This window comes from Wolffia australiana, chromosome 6, assembly GCF_029677425.1.
Source record: "Wolffia australiana isolate 7733 chromosome 6, ASM2967742v1".
In the NCBI taxonomy this organism is placed as follows: Eukaryota; Viridiplantae; Streptophyta; class Magnoliopsida; order Alismatales; family Araceae; genus Wolffia; species Wolffia australiana.
Window position 1 is genome coordinate 10,158,362 of NC_135840.1, and position 20,434 is coordinate 10,178,795.

General features: G+C 35.9%; 1 protein-coding gene across 1 annotated transcript; it reads left to right on the forward strand.

Annotated features, from left to right (window-relative positions):
- Window positions 1-19,005: 19,005 nt before the first annotated feature.
- Window positions 19,006-19,431, forward strand: LOC144704955 (uncharacterized). The gene has a single exon (XM_078577538.1). It carries the CDS (start codon window positions 19,006-19,008, stop codon window positions 19,429-19,431), a length of 426 nt encoding a protein of 141 aa, XP_078433664.1.
- Window positions 19,432-20,434: the final 1,003 nt, after the last annotated feature.

A 20,434-nucleotide genomic window follows, 5' to 3' on the forward strand; every position in this document is an offset into this window, starting at 1 on the left:
TATTTTTTCCTTCGTGTCTCTGAATCTTGCATTGTGGACCTAACCAAGAAGTTGTACGCTATCAGAGAAGATAATTATCATCTAGATTACTATCTCAACATGTTTTGACAATTCTTCGCAGAGCTCATTACTTCTTGAGACTACAGAGCTGAAAAAAACAATGAGTTATTTTTATCTTACAGGCCTAGAAATTTAGTTTTTTCGTAGAAAGATGATCTGATTGACACACTCTCATCTTAAGTTTTTCCAAATAATTTGAAAATTGATGATAAATCACTAAAATATCCAACGTAACGCTAATTAATTTCTAGATAATTTCAATTCTGAGATCCTAACAAGTCTAAAAAAAATATCTTTACTACTAGTGATAATAGAATATGTGATGGTCACTTTGGAGTCCATGGCAGAGTACATCATGGTTTTCAATCATACCATGTTGCCAACGTCTCAAGAAAAGAATAAGGGCAACAGAATGCAGGTTGAATGCTAAAAGCCATTAAATTGTTATAGATAACCTTCCCTTTCTTTTGGGAAAACCACCACTGTTAGGCTAAACTTGACAGCTTCATGGTCATATGCTTCGAGCACATCAATAACCCTATGTCGTGTACAATCACCCATAAGACAATGTTATGTGGCATCCATACAGCGGTGATACCCACCACATTGCCTTTGACATCAACAACTTACATGGCACTAATCCTTTTGAAGAATCTGAACACATTTTTTCTGAGATGTCTAAGATTTGTCCCTTAATTCATGTGGATGTGTTCCACTCTCTTTTCAATATCATCTAATTCTATTGCATCTTACATGCAGCTTAGATTTTTTAAACTGTACTTTCTATTCATAAAAATCACCCCTGATAATGATCTTTATTTAATGATTTTTATGTGAAAATTCATCTTCACGTCCATGAGTAAGGCCTTGTTTGGAGAATTTTGACCTGTCAGTCTCTGTCATATCAGATTAGGATATCAGCCTTTCATAACCCTACACAAAAAAATTGAATTATTTTTTCTCAAAATTAAAAAAATATTTATTTTTCTATCTTGTTGCGTATCTAAAATTCACACATTTCTGTCAAGACACAGAGTGATTCATTTTTAGCAGCAATTGTTATATCATACCTTAGATTTTCTTTTCAAAGTGTAATTGAACTTGTCTACTTAAATCCAAGAATTGTCTTATCTACCTTCCTACTATTCCAGAACCTGGTTGAACACTTATGCTCCACCAAAATCAAGATTTCATTGAATCTTAATAGAGAGGATAGTTCCAAGCCATACATAAAATTAAAAGTTTTTGGTATGAAACTGTCTTGAGGAAGGATCGCCTCATCATAGAGATTGCATTCATCATATTACATCAAGCTCCAATGTCAATGAATTTCTGTGAGCTACTAGTTGTAATGGCAACATGCCTCATTAATCACAATATTTCACCTGTTTAAGGTTATCCATCAAACTTTTAGGCATTTCATATAATAGCAGCAAATTCTCAGTCAGTTGAAGTTTTTAGTTTTCTTCATTTTTCCTAACATCTGATAATGTGAAACTAATTTATTTTCTCCCAAATATAAATGATGTGTTCTGTTGGACATAGCTATCTTCGCAAAGGCTCACTACCGTTAATTGACCTCTAGTCAACTCTATATTTCTAGGGATTTTAGATTTGATAAAAACTGCATTCCTATTTCTTCCATTACTTCATCTTTTATGTTCAGGAAAGGGATGTTGAGACTACTGCCCAATCAACCTGCATCAATATGTCAACTTCCACTTAGTCCCTGCTCATTATTGATGAACTTAACTTTGGAATGTTACATTGTCGTTGTTATTTCAGATGATCAATAAATTTTATATAAGATATTACATTTTAAAAACATTATTAGATAGTGATGAGAAATAATTTTCTCTAAAAGAAACTGGGATTGGATAATTGATGAATCATTGATAGTAATTTTATATAAGATATTACATCTTAGGGGATTGAAATAGATACTTTACAAAATAAATAACTAAATTTGGATGAGAAGGTGAGAACTATATATCTATGTAATTATTAATGCACTATACATCATTATTTATGAAAAGATTATAATGATGTATCGTGGATTATGATAATGGGTAATATGAATTAGATATGGATGATAGATGGAGTTGGAATGATGAATGCTGTTGCATGGATTCAGATCAATGGGATGGATGTTGAGAAAAGATCACTTAAGTAGAAGTAGTCCAATGTAGATTCTTATACTCTGCAGGGATCAACGTGATTTTTGCAGGAATAGAGAGCCTCCAATTTTCGTTTACCTTCTTACTTGAATTAATGGTTGACCTCCAAGAGAACATGATAGATCTCAAAATCACTTTTTTCAATTTACCCACTAAAGTAGGAGTGATTAAATGATGATATTTACATGGATACATTGACATATTTATATATTGAAGGGAATAGATAGAGAAGAGAGGAGAGAGGAGAGAGAAAGTTCCTCTCAGAATATCATCCCAAAAACTGTTTCTAGATGGTCAAATAGCACATTCTAACGTTGAATCATTCTCAGTCATTAGTTTCTCTCATTTTTTTGACCCATGTCTCAGATAGACATCATATTAGCAGAATCCTCAGATTCACTAAAGATTCTACCATAAATGTTTAAGTTGAACTACCAATGTGGCACCTCATCTATGAAAAGTGCAACCTTAGATTATCCAAAAAATGTATTTCATTATATGTGTTGATTATGTCTCAGAAACATCATATAATGCCAAATTCCCATGTGTTTATTTGTGTTGAATTTTTATGTATGGAGATTTCAGTCATCATGTTTTGTCGTGCTACCAAGCGTCTCTAATTTCATACCCCATGTATGATGATTTAAATACCCAAGTTTGTACTGCTGACATGTTTTCCAACACAATTATTGCAATTAAAGTCAATGCATTTTTTGCTCACACTGTGGGTTCTTGCAAATTAAAAATTATGAACCATCAAATGATGGCCAACTAATCCGGTGGCCAATCGTCGGTGTCAGTCATGGCTTTGCCACAACCAATGATTGGTACAACTAGAATTAATTCAATTGTGTATTGTGACAGACTCAAAATAAACCTAAAAATCAAAAAACATTCAAGGAATAATTTCAGAAAGAAATATTATATTTGATAAATTATTTCTTTATGAATCTGAGTTTAGAAAACTCCAGTAAAATCCACAAAAACTCATAAAAACCAGAATATCATTCCAAATCAGATTTCATGATTGCAAGCTTGATATCAAGAATAATAATCACTTTGATTAAAAAATGTAAACTTATGCTTTGTATAATTTAGTTATTGTGTTATTAATCACCAATATCTCATAACATTTACCTCAGAATCTTCCAGATTTCCTTCCACAAACACCTCACTCAGAATAAGCTTCGTCATCTTTGTAACCTCCTTTTGAAAGCATCTCTGTCTATCCTGAAAAGTCTCTCATCGGTTCCCCCATTGCTTACACATCATATTTTTTGTGCCCTTGAGATTCCGTAATCCACTCCTGAACATGTGGATCTTCTTTGCTCTATCGTGCACTCACCATAAAGGTACCAAAGTCAAATAAAAATGTATTCATCCATGTATCAAAAAAACTCAATTTTCTAGTATTACAGAATTCTTTTTAGAGGGAAGCCATGGAAGAAGAAATTGTAACTCTTGGTCAAAATTGGACTTGGGTAATACTTCCTTGACTAGTAGTAGTAACCATTGTTTTCTCTAAAAAATTGTTTAAGCAGAAAATTCATGTTGATTTATCACTTCATTGATCTAAGGCTTGATTTTTAGGCCAGGGATTCATTCATGCTCTAGGTAGTGCCTATAATGACATTTTTAGCTTGTTCATAAAGATTACAGTGATCAGACTGTTCTTACCTATTACTATTTCTCATAACTGGAAAATTCAAAAGTTGGACATCCCAAATTCCTTTTGTCATGGTCATATTAATGAGACAAATTAAATCTATATCTATCTGTGCTTTGAAGATCCTAATATCCTATTCATGTCCATCGGGTAAGAAACTCTTTGTAAGCTCACTTGTGTCTGGAATAAAAAACTGTCCATCTATGTAATGTACGTAGGTAGTCAAGGCTCTAAAACTAATAAGCCTAGTGTTTAAAAGAATATGTGAAAATATTTATTATTATTATTTATGTTCTTTATATACAACTTTTTGGATGTAATGATCATGATGTTTGGAATGGATGCTATCCCTAGAGGATGCATTTGACTGTGGCACCTTAGCATTGATATATTAAAAAATACCAAAGGTATTATCTTATCTGAGTCAAATACATATCAAGAAATCTTCCATTTCTACAAATCAACCGGTGTAAACCTAGAAACAAACGATGTAACCAATGTTCTGTTATATCCTAAAAAGTTATTCAAAAATCCTGATGCAACGTTCTTTCTTTAAATCACCAAGATTTTACACTATCTAACAATCATTTGAGCTTCAGATGTTTTTCTGTTAATAAGGTAGTGCAAGATAAGGATTACCTTCAGGCATTTACTTGAGTTTCTGGTAAGCATTTACGGTGGTATCCCAACGGCATCCTACAGTACAATGTCAATGTCTTTCGATATACGAATTGGGATGGTCACCCATCTGATTGTCACTGTACTCTTGGGCATCTCTTTTTCTTGGCTTGAATCTTATCAGTTGATACTCCAAGAGAGAACCACTCAGTTTATTTTTTTAGCACCGAAGAAGAATAAAAATATGTATCCTACTTTACAACCCTTGATTAAGGAAAATTTTATTCAGCATGGTGCATCTCCCACTCTCTTTTGTGATGACATAGGTTCATCATTTCTTGTTAAAAATCCAGTTTTGCATACTCGTAGACATTTAAATCTCTGTTAACTTTGTATTCAAAAAAGTTTCCGTTCGCAATTGAATACATTTTATTTCTATTAAGGATCAATGAAATGATATTATTACCAAACCATTACCTTAGAAAAGTTTCAAATTTATCATTCAAGGTCAATGTGGAACCCATCTTTATTTTCTATGAGAATTTGTTAAAATATTAATTCACCTTGATCCATGTGCGACTACATGTCACACTCTAGGGATCTCCGGTCAAGGACAATATCAGAGTCATCCTGAAGGACATGGTGCCAAGCAATGTGACAATACCAATGAAAACAAATGGCAGACCCCATAAAACGTTGAATAAACTATACTTAACCCTAAGTCAGGAATGAAGAGAAATTGTGTATTAATTTTTAATGTCGTTGTAATTGTAATTTTCCTAAAATCAAATAAATTTGATAAAAATATAAAACTCACTCAAACATATAGTTAGAGTAAGGTCATTTCCACAGGGACTGGCCTTTAGATGTGAATGTAATACTTGTGTTATTAAGGATAATGATTATAGTACGGATAATAAGAAAGAGAACAAGAGAAAATAGAAAATATAAGGTATTATATGGATATTATTATAGATCTTAAAGAAAGTAGGAAAGTAGGATATTAAGATGAATTACTAGAATTATAGTTAAGTATGCTACTAGAGAAGATAGTGGAAGAAGTAGAGGAGATTAATTAAGTAGAGAGGAATAGTAAAATACTTTGAATAGAAGCTAGGAGATTACTACTTAATTATTAGTATGCTATATAAGAATATGATCCAGTTATAAGGATAATGGTATTAATATTTGAGTTAGATAAGTAATAAAATATTAGAGAAATAAGATATCAGTAATTAGTTTATAGGAGTATTTAGTTTAGTAAGAAGTATGAGGTAGAAAGAAGAGACAAAGTAAGTATTATAAAGATGAGGGAAAGTGAATATTCTAAGTTGTATCATGATTGGAATATATGATAAGAGATATCTATTTACATCTCAAGAATAGAGAAAATAAGTGATGTAACACGACGGTCAGAATTTGATACTTCGTGTTACGTTCGGAGGGTAAACTCTAAATGAGAAGTTAATGACGAGGAATAATGTTTATAATTTGATAAAATAAATAATGAGAAGTATGTCATTCGTCGGATGACGCGAGACGCAACTCAGTTGGACGACATGTGACGGGTTTTGCCATGAGCAAGCTTCCAATGACCCGTGTGAGCAGATCGAAAGGCAAAAAGTGGGGAACGAATCTCGTCCATGAGTGTCCGCACAAGTGTTCGCCCAACCGATATCCGTCCATCATCCGATATCGGACAACAGATACCCGATATCCGGGAAAAAATGGGACGGAGTCGGACATCGGATATCGGATATGGGCCGATATCCGTCTAGAAGGGGTTAGACGGATATCGGTATCAGATATGGGGGGGGGGGGGTGAGGACGAACACGGTATCGGATATTGGATATCGGTTTTCCGATATCCGGATATCGGAACCGGTATCCAGATATCAGAACCGGTATCCAGATATCGGAACTGATTTTGACCGATAAAAATAAACTATGTTTTACATTCCACCTGTTACTTTTAATTGCATTGTATGGTTTTTGATTTATGATCAATGCCCATTAATATATAGTGTGCAATTTTGTTTTCTCTTCCATATGGGATAACAGGATTCAAAGTTAATGTAAACTCTGAATCCAATATCCACATGGAAGATAATAGAAAATTTTCTCTGTATAAATTAAATGAGGCCGATAAATTATTTAATATTAAAATAATGTTTATATCTATTATTGCTATATTTTAAGGGCGTTATATATATACTATTTAATTAATAAGTACACTGTCCAATAAATAGAAACAAAAAATTCTAAATCTTTCCATTTGGGATAAACGGATTCCGAGTTTAACAGAAAACCCAAATCCTTCTATCCCATAAGGAAAAAATTAAAAATCCGCAACTGTATATAATACTTGAGATGTATGACCAAATAGAAAGCTTTTCCAGTTCACCCGTGCCCATGTTATCTATGCGAAATGCGGGATATCTAATAAATAAAGTTATTTTTATTATAATTCGATGTGGATATCGGTTTTCGATATCCGATATCCGATATCGTCATCTGCCACGTTGAGACAGAGACGGATGCCGACATCGAGACGGATATCGGTATCGGATATCGGCACTGTAGCAACCGATATCCGATACCGATATTCAGTATCCGGATATCGAAAAAAATGGAGACCAGAAAATGCCTTTCCGGTATCCGATACAGCATCCATCCCGATACCGGCATCCGGTACCGGTATCGGGACGGGCGAACCCTAGTCCGCACAGTCAATGTAATCGATCAGACCCAATACCGTCAAGGAATTATCCTAACTCGTACCAATAACTACTCCTATCACACACTCAATATCACTCAAAGCAATGAAGCATGCATGTTCGGCATTGAGGGAAGTAAATTGCCCTGCGTTGAGAGAAGGGGAGAAGAGTGTGACCTGTGGGTTTCAGGCAGAACGGTCCAGCAGATAAATGCAATTTTCCCGCGGACTAGAATCCATGTACTCTAGACAGGTCACGTTCAGCAGAAATTGATGAAGGGGAAATCCATAAATTCGGACAGCAACAATATCCAGAAATTACGTAGGGAAATTCTTCTCCCAGTCGTACTGTCGAGAGCAGGTAGGATTGAACTTTGCAGAAGGATGAACCCCGCGATGGCGATCGCCAGATAGGAGACTCAAGGAGGAGTCAAAGACCTCACATCAATACCACGGCGGGAGTTTCTCTGTCAACGCCATCGAGGAGAAATAATGCCTGGAAATAAATACGTAAATGTTTCCTATCACCGAAGAAACAAGGCACGACGGCAGAATAATTTCATCAGCGGCGTATCCTCTTCAATCTTGCTCGCCGGATACAAGTCTTCAAAAGGTCCGGGCATACGAGAATCCGCCGGGAGAGGTCGAGGCAAGGAGCACATAACAACCAAAATCTGATGAAGAAGACACCCCCGGCATGTACGATCTTTCAATAAGAAGCCATATGAGTAATAAGTGTATCAGGATCGTAGATTTGTGTTCGTGTAGAAGACTATTTGGAACCACGATCAAACACCCTCCCAAGAAACCTTGTTTGCTGAAGATTTGAAGGGAAATACGGCCGCTACTCTCAAGGGGTGGGAACGGAGAAGGGAATTCTCTGGTCTCCCTGACTTGTTGAAATGTCGAAGCTGAATGAAGAGATACAGCAGTGATGGATCAATTCTTCAGCAGGGAGTACTGGTTTGATATAGCGACAGTCAACACCCAGTAACAGACGATATTTCCTGTCTTCTTTCCCCTCAATGAGTTCTTCTCTCATAACACTAGCACGATGAAGAGAAGAAAAAAAAGTAACTGCCAAATGAAAACGCAGATCTGGAACTTCTTTCACAATGACCAAGCCTTTTCTCCCAAGTCCCCCTTCCCATTTACTTATAATGGGGTTGTGGCAGTTTGGGGACTAATGGGTCCTTTTTAAGGGAAGCTTATTGAACTTCCTTAAAAGCTGTCTTTTAGGGAAAAGAGGAGTCAATATGGACTCTTCCCCTTTTTCCTAAAAGATACAATTAAAACTTAAACAACAAACACGACACAAGGGGGAGGCCTGTACTCACGCAAGAGGGGCCTCTCCACAATCCAAAGACGAGAAGAAAAGAAAGAACATAAAAACACACAACACGAACCGAGACGATGACGCCGATTATCAAACCTGATAACGGAACGGTAGATTCTTCACGTCGGCTCAGGCTCTGCGACGTGGCTGGCGACGGGTCGGAGCTTGATCGATAGGATGGTCCTCCATCAATAAGTGAAAGTATAGAGTGTATTTCATTAGTAAGAGATCTAGTTAGATAGGCAGAGGAATTATTTTTTTTTAATTTGGAAAAGCTTAAGTGATAATGTAGTAATGAGAGAGGAGAAAGGGGTTAGTAAGGGTAATTAAGGAGTATATTCATAATTAATAGTGTGACTATATTGGGAGACTATTACTTATATATGTTTAGTGGTTAGTATATAGTTATATATATGTATTTTTTTAATCAGGATGAATAGACGTAAATCTGTCGACACCTTGGAGGTGTTCAACAGAATGCCTCAGAGAGATCGAAATAGGGAGTATGGAGATATGTATATGTCTATTTTATGCTTCTTATAAGGTTGAGTGGATAGGACTTAGGTAGATGATTGATAAACTTGAATGCACCCTAGGTGCTCGATGAAATGCTTGAACAAAATTGTGGTCTTATATTTTGATCGACCTGAACTAATTTGATGATTGAAAGAAATTCAATCAAATCTGTGCTGTTTTCTGCTAGATTGCAACAAGAATCAAACTATAAACCTCACTAGTTCTGCCCTGATCCTAGGAATGGGGGTGGCAGTCCCGATCGCCACCACCTAACCTCGCATGCCTATTCCCTGTCTCCTTTATTCCTTGCTGGCGCAGATCTGAGCTCCCCTAGCTTTTCCTTGAAGCCTCCATGAGCCCTCTGCATCCGTTAGAGCTGGCACAACACCACCAAGAGCTTCCAACCTATAGAAGACCCTCTGCCTTCTCCTTCTTCTTGTGATAAGAGATGAGAGTTAATCCTTTGAAATCTCCCTTTTAAGGGTTCGAGAAAAAGGTTGTCTCGACCCTCAAGGGTCAGGCTTGATCCAACGACCCTCCAGGGGCCGTTGGATTAGCCTGTGGTCCCCTTGTCGACGACCTCCACCTATTGACAAGGACGGTGGCTAGGGGGCCGAGAAAGATGCTATTGCCCCTCCAGCTGTTTGATCTTTCATTAAAAAGGTTCAACTGTTCTGATTAAATCATAGCCGTGGACCCATTCTAATTCAGTGTAATGCCTTTGGCCATGTTAGCTGCCTCATAACCCTGCCTCGTCAACCTTGTTCTTTGTGATTCACCCATTCGTTTGGCCCCTTGTCCATGTCAGAAGTCTACAAAAAATGCAAAATATTGAAAATTCTTGTGTATTAAATCTTAAGAAGATTGGACGGTCGAGATTATATCAAAATCTTAAGAAAGCCCATTATGAATTGGGCTTCAGGCAAAGTAAGCTCGAGGCCTGTTCAATATCTCCTCTATTGTTCCTAAGATCGGTGCTTGTTGGGCCACGATCAATCTTATCCTTATCGGCCTGGCCCAGTGAAAATCTGAAAGAGGCAGTTAACAGCCATCCCATATCAAAAATTTGTTGGAAAATGTATTCTATAAAATTTTCCCAAAATACAGTATATCGAAAATAAAGACTTCCCTCTATTGCCCATGCGGACTCTTTGACCTCTGCTAGCCTGTTGTTGGGCCTTTGTGTGGGCTGAGTGTGCCAGCGATTGGGCCATCTGCGGGGTCCTTGCCAGCTACTGGCCAGCTTGAGCGCACATCGTTCGCTCGTTGGCGGCTTGATTGAGTGTCGCTGGCTCTCCCCCTTCAGCTGGCCACTTTACAAACCCCCTCTTTTAATTTATTTTTTTCTTCTATAGTGCCATACTGATTTCATAATATTTACCAACTGGGATAAATAAAATGGCCTTTAGACATAAGATAGAATTTAAGTGAGGATAAATGGTCATATTGAAGATTTTTTAGAATTAATGCATGGAGGGAAATTATAGTAAAATGAAGATAAATTAATAAAAATATGCATGGACTAACTATAAAATGTGTGTGTTTTTAATACTAAAAATCCCTTTATCAATCTTCCATCCACTATAAACATGAACAAAACAACATGCTTGGAGTTTTTCTATACTTTCTGTCATATCATCTTCGGACAAAATTTTATGGTGCAAGTTGCGTAATGTTCTTTGAGTTGATCATGTGCTGTTGGTCTCCTTCTTCTATGGGGATCAAAAATTTGCGGGAAAAGGACATAGAAAAACAGTGGAAAACATTTTCAAACGAGAAAAGGGGTTAATATTTAGGTTTTGATTCCAACCAGTGCAATACCAAAGTGTCCAAAATCATCATTATACATCTCATTATTCTAAAATCTAAACCTATTTGATAAGAGAGATGTCATTTCTGAATTTTATGTGATAAAAAATATATTAAAATTCAAGAGACATACATAAATATGAAATATTTTAAGAGAATTAAAAAATGATATCAAACTTTTCTTTCCAATATTGGATATCAAAATAGGAACCAAGTGAAATAGGAAACCCTAACGGATATCATTTTTGATAACTTATACAACACGAAAATCCCTTATGTGAATGAGTTATGGGATATCAAATATCACATACCAATAATTGATTCCCCAATTTTGAATCAATTTTCAACAAAATCCTTATCCATATTGAGATCCAGTATCCAATTTGCATTTGATATGGGAACAATAGCACCACATATCTCATGATAGATAAGTTGGAATAATATTGAAAATCATAATAAAAATGAGAAAATCCTAGATATTTCTTTTAGTTGTATAAAAATTCAGTCTCTATGGACTAAGTGAAATCATCCTGCCACATTAAGACTAAGGTGCAATATTTTATCTGAACTATTTTTACTTACACCATAAGGCTTAATAGGTCTCAAGAAATGTAAATGTTTATATATTTGGGAATAAGACGAAATACATAACTACTTGTACAAAATATTTCTTGTTGTAGTTTGACGACATGTTAGCATGAGTGGTCCCGATTCATGTCTATATTTATCCAATCATCATATATTCTGTCACTTCAGAATTCCTATTTGAATTTATACATACTAAAATTATTTATCAATTATTCCATGCAGAAAAGAAATTACTATTTATACCCAATTGGATTTTTAAATAGGATTTCATAATTAATTTTTATTTCTTATTTAGCATTTATAATTAAATAGTGAGTGTAACTATGAATTCTAAGTATGAGTTATATTTAAACTTTGGCCACTTTTACCTATTAAGACATAGATATATTGTACTAATTATATGATACTGTTAAAAGTTATATAAATATTGAAAATAAGTAATCATACATCTTTATTCCCCCTCCAAGTCTATATTTAATCAAAAACCCACTTCTTACCACTTCAATTGTATGTATGTATGTATGTATGTATGTATGTATGTATGTATGTATGTATGTATGTATGTATGTATGTATGTATGTATGTATGTATGTATGTATGTATGTATGTATGTATGTATGTATGTATGTATGTATGTATGTATGTATGTATGTATGTATGTATGTATGTATGTATGTATGTATGTATGCATGCATGCATTTATCTGTATGTATGTATGTATGTATGTATGTATGTATGTATGTATGTATGTATGTATGTATGTATGTATGTATGTATGTATGTATGTATGTATGTATGTATGTATGTATGTAAGTATGTATGTATGTATGTATGTATGTATGTATGTATGTATTCTAACTAGTTTCTCCATCTAATTGGGTGATCTATTTTTTGTCATCCCAAATCCATGAAGAGAAAACCTATCAATTTCTAGAAATTATTCTTATGTAAACCAAGTAATTTATACCAAAAAATACATATTTACAATATTTAAATATCCACATCAAAGACCTCATTCCTAATTTCATCAATCAAATGGATTTCTCAAAAAATACGAGACATCAAAATTGTATAAAGAAAATAATGCATTTCTAGAAAAAACAAAAAAGTTCCATAGTGATTAGATGGACAACAAAATAGGATCCTGGCTATCGAGTGATAATTAAATAAATGGTGATGAAAGATAATTCTTGATTCAGTTCTCCCCCTTAAAACTGCAAAAATGTATTTTGGGAATCAACCCAGTAGCTCAACCTGTTTTTTCCACTTGACCAAGCAAAGGATCCCAAATAATGAATTGTGCTTTTAGTTTACAAATTTCAGTTTTTTTAGCAAAAACAGTGTGCCTGGTACAACCAACCCAAGTGTTGTGCTCATAAACTCATCCAAATGTTCCCTGGATGTCACCTAAGTGGGTTTTATGGTTTTATATATGTGAGGTTGAATGTTTGGAAGAGTTTATAAGCGTGGAGGAAGCATAAATATCCCAATTACACAAGGACCCCACTCGCCCATGCCCATGACACAAAGTAAAAAGATACAATGGTGATACTACTGCATGTTATCGTTGAGACCTCAATCGCCAGTAGCTCATTCATGTCCCCCCCAATTGGCGATGTGTGGAGCAGGTGTTATGTTTGCGCTCATCAAGTATCATGTAGGAGCTCCACAAAGGGTACAACGTCTAGGGGGGAAATTGTGCCTTCCCCCGTCCAGCGTTCCATGCAATTCGCCACTCGCGGGGGCCGTCCGGCACAAGAGTCTGGCGGGTGTGGAAGGCCGAGTCTCTAGATGCGATGGCTGCCTTGGGACGCTCGATAAAGATCCTTCAAAGTAGTATAGGGGGAATGGTTCTGCCAAAGGGAACCTAGGGCTGTCTGGCACTCGTCTGGCGTGTGTGGAGAGCTGGAAGGCCAAACCTCTCGACGCAATGGCTGCCTTGGGACACTCAATAAAGATCTCCTTCTTCTATAGGGATCAAATTTTGTGGAAAACTGACATGGAAAATCAATGGAAAACATTCTCTAAGGAGAAAAAGAGGTTGAGATTTGGATTTTGATTTCAACCTATGAAATATCAACGCAGCCAAATTACCATTATATGTCTCATTGCCTTCAAATCTCAACCTATTTATAAGAGAGTAACAGAATTTAGGAATTCTAAGAAATAAAAATATATTATGATTTAAGAGACATAAATGTGAAATGTTTTGAGAGAATAAAAAAATTGATATCAAAATTTCATTTTCCCATATAGGATATCAATTTTGATAACTTATACCAGACAAAAATCACTGATCATGTAAATGTGTTATGGGATATCAAACATCTCATACCAATAATGGATTTTCCAATATTTAATGAATTTTGAATAAAAACCTATGTGTATTGACATCCGATGTCCCTTTCTCATTTAATATGCAAAGAATAGCACCCAAATCTCATGATAGATAAGTTTTAACAATAATAAAAATCAAAGTAAATATGATAAAATAGTAGATATTTCTTTTAGTTGAATAAAAATATCTTGTCTATGGACGACATGTAATGATTCTGTTGTGATAAGACCTATGGTGAGATATTTTATATGAATTATTTTTTGCTTACACCATAGGGCTTAATAGGTCTCAACATATTAAATATATTTTTCATAGCCTTTTCGTGGATTGTAGGCATAGTAGGTTTAATAAGATGAAATACATATCTTGAGTCCCGATTCATATCTCTATCTGATTCACCATATATTTTAACATCTCAGAATTCATATCTTAATTCATAAATATTAAAATTAATTATCAATTATTTTGATTTATTTGTGTAGCGTTTACAGGTCATTGTAAATATCGATTCTAAGTATGAGCTGTATTTCAATTTTGGAAACATTTATCCATTAACACTGACATGTATAGTTATGGTTATATGATATTGGTAGAAGTTATATGATATACATATAATGTTAAAATTTATAAGAATATCTAAAATAGGTAATGATACATCTTTCTTCTCCCTCTTGTATGGTTCTAAAGGCCTTGACATAGATGAACAAAACAAAACGATTCGCAGCGGAAGACTTGAACGAATCGAACGGCATCGACAAAAACATTAAACGAAGTACCTTTGCACGAATCTGATTCATGATTTCTTCAATCCCTGAGCGAGACAAGTCGAGCTGCTCAAGTGTGCAGCCTCTAGACGTATCCACGTAGTCCTCGGCACGTCGGATCTCCTCCTTCTCTTTGATGAGCCCCGTTCTTTCTCCGTCGGCGTCGTTACATCGTCCCGATCACATCAGGGATGGAGAGGGGGTGTGGGGAGAGTAGAGAAGAAGGGGAAAGGCCCCTCAACAATTCTGGCCTAGGTGAATTTTGTTCAGGGCCTTCCCCTATTTATACTAAGTGGGTATTTTTCATAAGAACCCCCAAAACTTAGGTAATCTTCCGACGTCCAAAAGACCATTTGTGTGTGACCCTCTAAGCCCATGTATCAGCCTAGTTAATGAATCCAACGGCCCAATAACCTTTATTGGCCTTCCAAATTAATTAACTATATCATCATATAGATTAATTAACGTCAGATCGATTTAACCCAATCGATAGGTCGAGACTCCGACACGTGGGGTGCCAAGCTACACCTCGTGTCCTAGAAAATACAAAGGAGTGGGTATTGACTCACTCATGGAACATGTTCATCATCGGTTACCATGTATGTATAATCCCTCATCCACTTGACGCTCCTTGGATGACTTAGGGTATGGCCAACTGTCAAACCCTAATCGATCATCCGAGTTAGTACTGATGCATTCGAAAATCATCGGAGAACTCTTCTCCGATATTTTACTACCTTGGCCAAGGACTTTGTTCCATCGTCTTCCTTGAGCTGTCACCTCTTATACCGAGGGTGGACGATCCCATCTTGACCACTCAATCGCCTTCATGTACTTCTTGATGCACCCGAACTAAGACTGTTTAGAATCCCATGATTAGAGACTCGTTGGCCATAGCCAAAGTACAGCCGTCCGTCCACAAGACGTCTTTGGTGTCTCAGGTCTAAGGACCACTTACACAACCATGACATGAATCAACCTGATTGACAGTTCGGTATAATACCATTCAAGGATTCGTATAGATCAATTCAGTGAACTCTTTCCACTAAAGAGCACCCACTATCTATCCTTAGTGTCGCCACACTAATGGCTACGGGACCGGCCATACTCATCATATGAATGAGGCTAGATAGTGCTATTCTATCCGGACACTTCAATGTCCTTCTCGCGTATCCTTCGAATAGGAATGTTTAGAACACATGCTTAAAGACTAGTGATCTCCGTATTACGATCTCATCATGATTCACTAAGTCTGATCATGTATTCGTGGACTTCATTATACGCATTACACGTGTACTATAATGAATATGTTCTATTAATGAACATGGAACGAGATGTGGAATGTGTGATTGGCTTGCCGGCCACATATATTTCCATCACCTCCAAGTCTCACCACTTAGGATATATTTTTCATGAAAATCGACTTGCTACTACTTCATTCGCACATATATAGATATATATGTATGTATATATATGTGTATATATATGATTAATTTCTCCATCTAATTGTGCATTCTAGTTTTTGTCATCCCAATTCCATAAAAAGCACTTTCGATATCTAGAAATACTCTCTATGTAAACCAATCATATTGATACCAAAATATGCATTCATAATATTTTACTATCTATATCAAACGTCGTACTTAATTTCATCAATCAAGTGGTTTTTTTGGACAAATATGAGACATCAAAAATGTATAAACTAAGAAAACAATGCATTTCTAGAAAAAGGAAAAAAAAGGTGCACCGTGATTAGAATGATAACAAAATAGAATCCTGTGTTTTGAATTAATTCAATTAATGGTGATGAAAGATAATTCTTGATTCATTTCTCCCCCTTTAAAAAAGTGAAAAATGCATTTTGTGAATCAACCGGAAAATATTACTGTTTGTTCCACTTGACCAAAGGAAGGATCCCAAATAAAAAATCTTTGTTTTCGTTTATGAATTTTAGTTTGATCCTTCAATATGTGGTATTCTGAATCTTTTCTACTTTAAGTAAAAAATCTGATTAATCATGATGTCATTCAAATTGTATATTTGTGTGGTATGTTTGATGTTTCATTTATTTTAAAACAGAGTTTTACATTATATCTAGGGGTTTGTTGATTTAGATGATTTTTTTGTATTAACTATACCGAGATATCAAGTTATATTTTTTATACACTACATATATTTAGACTATATAAATACCCTTACAAGTAAAAATGTAGACCTACTTTTTTTTAGATATTCGATCTTACTCTCTAAAGAAATAAGTTTGGAAAGCCCAAAATATTTAAAACTATACATATCTTATTTACAGTATAAAATTATTGAGACATGGTTTATCTTCTTGCATATTAGTTGGAAAAAATGAAGTGTTAAAGCTATTCAAATTCCATTGAACTAGAAGATGACTAATATCCTTCACTCATACTATTAATAATAAGATAATGAACATGAAGAATCGTTGTATTTGTCTTAGAGATAGAGATATTACTATAATAAACTACCTCGTATGATATGTCATAAACTTCATATCACCTGTATAATCTTCAATTCCTACAAAAGCTTCATAAGATGGCCCATGAGGAGACCTATATACTTTCAAAAAGAATTGAATGTGTGAAGTAACTTAAAATCTAAAGATATCCCGACAAAAACTCAAAGATGAAACTTTATCATTCATGCAGAAATTCACCTATTTTATATCTCCAGCAAAAGATTAGACATGGACTGACATGGCACTGAATTATTAAATAAGCTATACTCACATGATAGAGATCATGAAATTATAAAATATATTATTATTTGGTGATGCCTGGTGGGGCATAAAGAGTAAACCAGAAATTGTTGTTCCCTACAGTTTATAAAACTCTAGTTTGAATAAATTTTGAATATGATTTGGGGGAATATGATCTATAAACTTAAACAAATTCTGGTTGAAAAAAAGTCAAGAGATAATGATATAAGGCATTAAAGAGGATGAAGAGTGTACCAAGATATTATATATAGTTTTTGCCATTCATTTTAAAAATTTAAATGTTTTCTATGACAGTAGGAATTATTAACACAACGAAGGTCAGCCCCAAATTTTTTGGAAAACAGACTAAAGATTGGAGATGCTTCCCAAAAAAATTTCGACTATATGCCTTATTTAACTATGATATTACGCATTCTTGTTATTTCAGTTTTATGTTTAACTTTAAAGCATTCATTTCATTTCATGCATGATTTTAAATTACATAACCTCACTTATAAACCATAATATGCTACAAGTCTTTTACCATTTACCATTTTATTTAGGACTAGTTAAAATAGACCACAAAATCAATAACATTAGGCAAAAGATGTAAAGCGTGAGTTAGAATATAAGGATATGTTGACCTCATTCTCAAGGCCACATTCATTTTACGCATACTTGATACCATATCATCTTTATCATTAATGCATGTTTTTTGGATACAACTCTGGGAAGAGAGTATCACATTCTAGAAGGATTAAGTTTGTTTATTTTCAGTGACCTGGATAATAAAATATTATATGGTACATTTGTATTTTGACAATATTCAGAAATACTCATCCGTACGTTCCAAAGATTTTAGAAGTAAATTCTATTTAATCATGTGCCAAGAAATTGGAATGTTGTGTGATTTGGCATGAAGAGGGGAGTAGTTGCAACGATACAGTTTGATCAGCTGGACAGATGGTAGTTAAAATCATATATTGAAATAGATGGATACATTTAAGATTAAATTAACCCAATCTAAGCCAAGAAGATGAATCAACTTACCGTCAACCTTAAAAATTATACTTTTGGCTGGACTGGCTCACTCATACATGTACCTTATATTGGTTTTTCTTAACGACGATGGCATCCGTCACATATTTTCTCCTCATGATTCACTATTTTTATCCTTTTAGCGTTTATATTGGCGCTCAATTTCTGTTATACTTAACGTCATCTTCTCTCTTTTTTCACATTGCAATAGTTAAACAGTTGAATGCCGTGCCTTTGTTTTGAAGCGTAGACCCTGTATGTTCGTTGACCATTCACACGTTTTTTTCTCAATTACTTTCTTTGATCCATTCCCATTTACCTGTTTAATAATCTCTACACAACGCTGAGACATATGCAAAATGAAATTTTCATCGGTGCCCCACCAGTTTCAACTCTACAAATAAACCCTCTACCCAAAAGAAAAATAAAAGATGGCGAGGAGGTTCGCTGTCACGTTGAGGTCTTCACTCTTCAGACTACAGCCTGAATAACAGACGCGTGTTTACACACTTGTTCATCATACAGAGCTATTCTTTACCACAGTCAACTCCCTTTTTCGCCATTGTAGCTACAAGATAGGACGAAACTTCCAAGGACGGAACAATCGCAGTGAAGTACACCAAGTCTTACTTAACAAGACCACACATATTTCCAATGGCCCAGAAGAGAATAGAGGCTCACCGTCCTGGAGCAGAGGTTTACACAGGGGATGAAGTATGCCGGCAGAAAACAACTGAGCTTCTTGAAGAGCTTAACCTCCCAAGGGGTCTTCTTCCCATCAAGAACGTTCAAGAAGTCGGCATCAACCGCCACTCTGGCTTTGTATGGCTCCTTCAGAAGCAGTCTTTGATTTATACCTTCCGCAGGGCAGGCAGAGTTGTGCAGTTTGGTACTGAGGTAACTGGGTTTGTGGAGGACCGCCGGATGTGGCGTGTGACAGGTGTTAAGTCGAAGGAATTGCTGATGTGGGTCTCTCTGGGGGAGTTCTTTGTTGACTCCGACGCTTGTAAGATCACCTTTCGGACGCCTGTAGGTATTTCCAAGACCTATCCCACCTCTTCCTTTGAGCCAGAAGAGTAGGGCAGCCAATAACTCAACTTGTACATAACATGAAGTCAATGGTATAGAACAACTCGACTTTTTTTTTTGTTTCTTCAACGAAATGTTAATCGAAGTGGCCGGTATATTTCGAGTGGGCATGTCACTTCTCGTGGAGAAAAGCGATGTGTTGGTGAGTGTTTTCGTTAAAGGGAGACAAAGAAGTAATGCTTCCATAATACTGTTTTTAATGGAACTCTACGTCAGATATTGAAAAATGGTTTTAAGTTCATGATGCTTCATAAATTCAGAAAAAATATGCGATGGGAAACTGATTTAAGGTTGACAAATAAATACGGAAAAAGAATGATTACAAGAACCCAAGATGATTTTTTTCCCATTAGCTTTAGGGAACCTTCTTTTTAAGAAACTTATTTTGATGTCTAGCGAGAAACATTCTTGAAAGATGGACAGAGGAAAAAAGGGCTAAATAGTTTTAGGATTTTTTGTTAAAAAAATTAATGGCGAGGGCGCCAACATCTCATCGACAGACGCGTCACCACGGTCAACCGGAGTCAACCGAAGTCAATCCACCATGGTTAACCGGCGTCAACCCTAAAGCTGACACGCCACAACCGCCAACTTGCACGTCTCCACCCGCGCACGCCTCTACGCGCGTCATGACACGACGCCAAAGGCAGATTCACAACTGCCCTTTGGCGTGACACTGCGCACGTCTTTACTTTCTCGTCAATTTCTCTTTCCTCCAAGGCCTATATAAAGGCTATTGTTTTCAAGAAACTTTTAGGCAGTCATAATTTCAAGAATTGAGTTTCAGTTTAACTCTTCTTGGAGGACTGCCCAGCCTACCCTACCCCTCCTAACCCTAGCCATCGCCGTCGGCGCCGTCGCTGCCGCCGCCGCCGCCAGCGACGTCGGCCTTCCACCCTCTCTCCTTTCTCTCTCTTTTTCTCCCTCTCCCTCTCACCCTCTCTCTCGCCCAAGGCCGCCCAGCCCAGGTAGCCCCGCTAGGGCCACCCAAGCC

What these genes read in the sequence shown, in the direction of transcription:
- LOC144704955 (XM_078577538.1), top strand. Translation starts at nt 19,006, where the DNA reads ATGGCCCAGAAGAGAATAGAGGCTCACCGTCCTGGAGCAGAGGTTTAC.